This window comes from Gopherus evgoodei, chromosome 4 (genome assembly GCF_007399415.2).
Source record: "Gopherus evgoodei ecotype Sinaloan lineage chromosome 4, rGopEvg1_v1.p, whole genome shotgun sequence".
Taxonomy (NCBI): Eukaryota; Metazoa; Chordata; order Testudines; family Testudinidae; genus Gopherus; species Gopherus evgoodei.
Window position 1 is genome coordinate 66,522,063 of NC_044325.1, and position 6,000 is coordinate 66,528,062.

The 6,000-nt window shown below is 42.2% G+C and overlaps 1 protein-coding gene across 1 annotated transcript in view; it reads left to right on the forward strand.

The window, feature by feature from the left end:
• The window catches only part of GANC (glucosidase alpha, neutral C), a 50,818-nt gene extending 44,818 nt beyond the window's left edge, over positions 1–6,000 (forward strand). The window contains 5 exon segments of the mRNA XM_030559569.1: positions 237–311; positions 1,133–1,246; positions 1,951–2,063; positions 3,161–3,264; positions 4,730–6,000. Coding sequence (XP_030415429.1) covers positions 237–311; positions 1,133–1,246; positions 1,951–2,063; positions 3,161–3,264; positions 4,730–4,839 — 516 coding nt within the window. The 3' untranslated portion in view covers positions 4,840–6,000.

The following is a 6,000-nucleotide window of genomic DNA, read 5'->3' on the forward strand; positions in this document are numbered from 1 at the left end:
ACTTCTAGAAAAGGTCATTCTCCATTTTGTGTATCTGTGTAATGCACATTTACTAAGTCTCTTGGAAAGGTCTTTGGACTCAGCACACTAAATGCTATTCCTTGTATCACAAGAATACAGTAAAAGACAGTGACAGCCAGTGATGAATTCACAAAGCAAATGCCCCTGCAGAGGTATCAGATCTTTCCGTAATATATATCTTATGTTTGTTTCTTCTGCCTTTTCCCCTGATGTAGGTGTGGTATGACTTCAGAAGATTTAGACGACTGGACTATTCAGGAACTCTAAAGATCCCAGTAACACTGGAGAGCGTATGTTTTTGTTTTGTAACATTGCTTTTATTGGCTTGATAGATTAAAATAGATTTTCTCTCAAACACTCATAAATCCAAATAGTGACATTAGGCTGCAGTCCTGCAAGGAGAATTAAAATAGTTTCTGTGGAGAAAAAAAAAGGATGCTGTCTTAGCTCTAGGCAACATGGTTCAAACTAAGAAACAGCAAAGTGCTAATACAAGCACGGCAGGCTCAGATAGATAAAGAAGGGGCTGATTATGTCAGAAGAGAACTCCACAGTTAACCCTCTTTCACCTCCCACTTAGAGGAACTATTTAGTAGAAATGCTGAAAGTGCAGAAAGTATTTCAGCTGTGTTTGTAGCGAAGGAGGGTTCACTTGGACACCCTCACACTTCTAGGTGGGACTTCGTACTGTTCAAGCACTACATGAACATCAGCACTGGACTCTGTGCCCATTATCCATGTAAGTTATAGCAACTGTTGTACCAGAGGAGGGCAATGTACCATCTTTGTCAGTATCCCATGTCCTTTATTCAGATGGACCCAGTTACATCATGGCCCCCAATATATGCTATTGTTTGAGAAGACAGACACCGTACAGGGTGGGCAATCTCAGCAAATGTTGTTGGGATGATTTTGAGACAGGAAAAGCATGTGGGAAGATGAATTGTAAGCGGAATAGAGTTTATTCATCAACGTGCTGTCTGCTGAAGTGTCCTATGGGTGATAAGAAACAGCTGCAATTTTTTCCTCAATAAGCTAAAATTAAACGATCGGAGAATAGCACTAAGATTTCCACACTTGGATTCTTCTACCCTGGCTTTGTTATTGGCAGATTCCAGTGTTCCAGCGAGGGGGGAGTGTGGTGCCCCTTAAGACCACAGTAGGAAGATCCACTGAATGGATGACAGATATTTCTTACGAACTCCGTGTTGCTCTGGACTCCAAGGTACTCTGGGATTACATTTAGTTTATACACCTGTTCTGTCTCTTTTGGTCTCATCACGTCACTGCTCCTCTTTGCCCTCTAGCAGTAGGACCTGGTTTATAGGGAACAGGAGGTCTCCTTCTGCCTGTTCAGCCAGCACAGTACAGTGCTTGCCTACACACCAGCTAGAAGAAGAGCCAGTCTCCTCCAGATTGCTGTGGAGAAACTTGGCCCTCTTCTCACTGGTCTGGGCTCCACTCTTTGTGCTGGGATTCATGCCAGAGCACGCAAACTGTTTGTTCAACATGTGACTAGGATTTCTGCACAAGTAAAGCATTTCCTGACCTTCCCCTGGCCCTTCCTCTCCTTGTCAGCCAGCCTCCAGCAGCTTGGAGAAAGGAGAGGAGTGCTGGATTGCTTCAGGCCACAAACTTCCTCTTCAGACCCAGAGAGAATGAATTTAGCAACTGTCTTTTTAAATACAAGCCAACAGCGGAAAGTACTGCACAGACACCACAATGAATTTACAAAACCATAACATCCAGAATGTTCTTTTAGTAATGCTGGATTGTTCTTCAAGGGAGTGTTTTAACCTACCAGAGATCATAAACAGTTCTAGTGGCTTCTAACTGTTAACTTCAGCATATAGTGATGCTTATTTTCAGTTTCATTGTCCAACACTCAGGCTTCCGTTAACTTTGTTCTACATCTGATGTGTCCCATAGGACTTTGCAGTAGGTGAGCTCTATCTGGATGATGGGCATTCATTTCAGTACCTTCATAAGAAGCAATTCCTGCACAGGAAATTCACTTTCCACAAGAATATTTTCTCTTCCAGGTAACGGCAGCTGTTTCAGGTAAAATCCCCATAAAAGGAAACCCTTTTTATAATTCACTTTACTTAGCAACAAATGTGTAAGTGTTATTCTTGTCCATTGCTCAAGAATCCCCCGGGATAGAGAGTTTCACATGCAAAATTGGAGAGGAGGTACTCTGCATACACAGTCAGACCTGGAATACTGAGTACAGCTCTGGTTCACACTATTTCAGAAAGATACAGATTTACTAAATTAAATATAACAAAGGGCAGCAACAGGGATCCAAGGATTAGATAAGAAGGTATATGGGAAAGACTGAGAAAGCTAAATTTAGAGTTTTGCAAAGGGAAGACACGTAGGGGATACAATCATTTTATGGATAGTGTTGGGGTAACCATATCAATAAAGACTATGTTCTGAGATTACAAATAATGCAGGGACAAATACTTATTAGCAATGAAGCCAAGGAAGGAAATGTTGAAACATAATCAGAAAATGTATGGTAAGAGAATAGTAGCATAGAAAAACAAAGAGGGTAGTCAGGCATGCTAAATACCAAAAATATCCACAACTGCTTGTAAGTAGGCAAATGTCTCAAATATGTCACTCCCAGACTTCCACCAAATACTGTAACAAAATTTGTTCTCCAGATGGATACGTAGCACTATCATTACCCTACAGGTTTTTTTTCTTGTTCTTTCAGTTCTTAAGTGTGAGTTAGAGATCATCTGTACTATGAAACTTACCTTAAAGCAGGATCATAGAATGGCTTGGGTAACATGACTGAAACACAGATTAGTCCCCTCAGTGCAGGCACGACTGAATCACACAGACAGGCCCTTCACCATTTGTATCTATTTAAATCATTTTCAGATGCTATCCAGGTAACCAGGAGCTTGTGAAACCCTCTTATGCACCCATTAGGCAGTTGGTGATAGAGGGGAAAAAATATCACACCTCCCTCAAGAAAAAGAATGCTAGGGAAAATAAACTGAGTTTTGGATCCTGAAATAAGCGACTGTAGTAGTGGTTTGTCCCTCCAAGTTTTATGCCTGGGTTGGCTCTCCAACCACAGGTAGAAACTGCTGTGTCTGAGACTGTCTGTTTTCTTTTTCAGCTGTGCTGATGAAATTGGGCAGTACCACACAAAATGTGTAGTTGAACGGGTACTAATTCTGGGAGTTCAAAAGCAACCCACATCTGTGACAGTCAGTCTCCAGGGTAAGAGAGGCAAGTATTTTATACTTCACTTCAGTTTTTTTAAATCTTACTGTAATGGTAGCACTAATTAAAGGTGGCAGATGACAACACTGAAAGGAAAACTATAAGCATGGGGAGCAATAGTACAAGCTTCCCAGTGCTGTCCCTCCAGTATATCCCACCCTGTTCTTGCGGGACCATCACTGTGGATAAGAGGGTAGTTCAGTTTGCAAGCCTAGTTAATCCTTGGCCCCTCTACTGAAGGTGTCGACTAAAGCACCAGTTGTTGCAACTAGTGTGTAAATTGGTGGCTTGATTGTGCAGAAACCACAGCAAACGGCTGTAAGGTGCATTCATTAGGAGAAAGTCTTGATAAATACAAAACAAAAAACAAACAAGGTAACAAAGCTGCCTCAGCCTGGGGATCAACCTAGCTCTCCGAGCCCAGGGAGGGAGTCCTGCCTTGCCCCAGACATTCTCCCCCTTCTGCCTCTTCAGCATTCCTTCCACTGAGCATCTGTGCAAGGAAAAGTGAAATGGAGGCTGGAGTTAACTCCTTTTCGTGTGAGGACCAGATAGTGCGTGTCATGTAGTGGGAGTGATAATTTTTCATTATACCTGCCCACTAGGGAACTGCGCTGAAACTTAGGCGCCAGTGTCTCCATAGGAAGAGACCTTGCTGCTATTGGAAATCGGGGACAAGGTGGTTGGCTGCTCCCACTGAAGGGCCCACCAGTGTGATAACTTCCATAGCCAAAAAATAACTTTGGTCAACAGTGACAATTGCCATACTTCAGGATTAACAAATTTAGATAACCTTGTTTTACAGAGCATGCAGTTGGAGATACAGCTTAATAACAACTCTAAGACTCCTAAATAGGGTTGATCAGACTGGTCCAAGAAAGGAAATTTGCAGGCAAGAACAAAAGTTTCTATTCTCTCGCTGACACAATAGGGTTCACAGATTCTGACAGTGCAGAACCCACTGAACTCTACAAGGACCTGCCTAGGGAAAGCTAGCGAAATTTGCACAGAGGACCTATCCCTTCAGGCCTCCCTTTCCCCTTTGGGAATCATAATGTCATTGTGCCTGCCTGCACCTGTCTCTACCCCTGCTAATGCACAAAAAGTGACAGTTAATGCAGAAACAAGCATTCACTTCTGTAATTTCTGCAGGAAAATCTTGGGATATAAGAGAAGATAAGGGTTCAGAATGGTAGCTTCCCCCAAAAAAACATGGAGCCCCAAGCACATGTTTGCAGAGTTGGAGTAAAGGAAGAGGTGATACCATAGACTCTGATGCACCCTTATGAGTATACTGGAGATTTAGCCAGTAATTGCTCTCCTTTTATCACCTCCAGGCCTAACAGAGGAGATAATCTGACCCAATAAGAGTGAGAGAAATAAGGCAATCATGTATAACTTTGTTCAGAAGAGGTTTTCTTAGAGTGCGTCATAAACTCTCTCTTCTCCTATTGCAATTCAGATGGGAAAGACAAAGAAGTGGTTTTCACATATGATGCCAAGACCTCCATGTTGACACTCGAAAAACTATTATTAAATGTTGGTGCTGACTGGGAAATTCACATCAAGTGAGAGGAGAAACTGTGTCTTCAAAGAACTGGATGGAAAGTTGAAAGGAAATGGTTCTGAAGGACTTAAATTTCTCTCTTGAATCTGACTAGTTTGAAATAATGTAGGCAAAACTATAGCAGCCCCAGACTAATCTTTCTTAACATTTTTTTTAAAAAGTTTGATTTAATCTAGATTTGACAAGCTCTTCCCTGGTCAGTAGCTGGCAAAAGTAATAGTAATGCGATCATATCACTGGAAAAGGCTCATCACTGTCCTGCTAAGGCTGGTTTCATTTTGGCAGACAGGATTCTGCAGGCAGTGAGCTAAATTCTGCGCTCCCTTACACCCATGCAATAAAGTCCCCCATTAGGCTGTGGAAGAGACTGGGCCTGGTTTTCAAGGTCTTAAACCCAAGAATTTCTAGTTTTTAAATTTCAGGCAGTTTTCTATGTGTCTGCAAATCACGGCTATTTTGACTGTTCAGCAAATAGGGCATTTCAGAGAGGGAGGAGGGGAGGAGCCCTGAATCAGCTCTATCAAAGAGCATTGATGAATCTATGCAGAATGAAAAGGACTAAAATGTATGTCTAGGACATTGTGTGCAAACTATCTTGGGCAGAACCAACTTGAATGAGTGTGATTACTTCTGTTACAAGCATTCCCTTTCTGTCCCCACAACCCTAGCCTACAAGCCAAGGAAGAGCCCTACAGTCTGTTTACGGGAAAGTAAATAACAGAGCTGGGTGAACAGTTCAGCAGTTGAACTTAGCCCAAAGTTAAGGATTGTGAGGGCAGTATGTACCAGGTGATGTGCGTGAATAAAGGATAATATGGGAATGGGGAAATCATATTGAATATTTATTTCTAGACTTTATAAAAATCTAAATATTATAAAGGATAATATTGGGTTTGGATATTAGCTGGACTCCCATAAACACTTTCTATCACAATGCTTTTTCCCACCCTCCCCACCCCCAATGTGTGTTAGTTGGGGCGATTGCCCAAGGTTTTATTTGAATGAGTACCAACTGTTTAAATAGAAGGCCTGCACGAGAGAAGCTCTGCTGTTACAGATCTTATAAGATGTGCTGTAGCAGGGCTTTCTTCCTCCAGATTTTAGCCCAGGGGTGGGCAAACTACAGCCCGCGGGCCACATCCAGCCCTCTAGCCAGTTTAATCTGG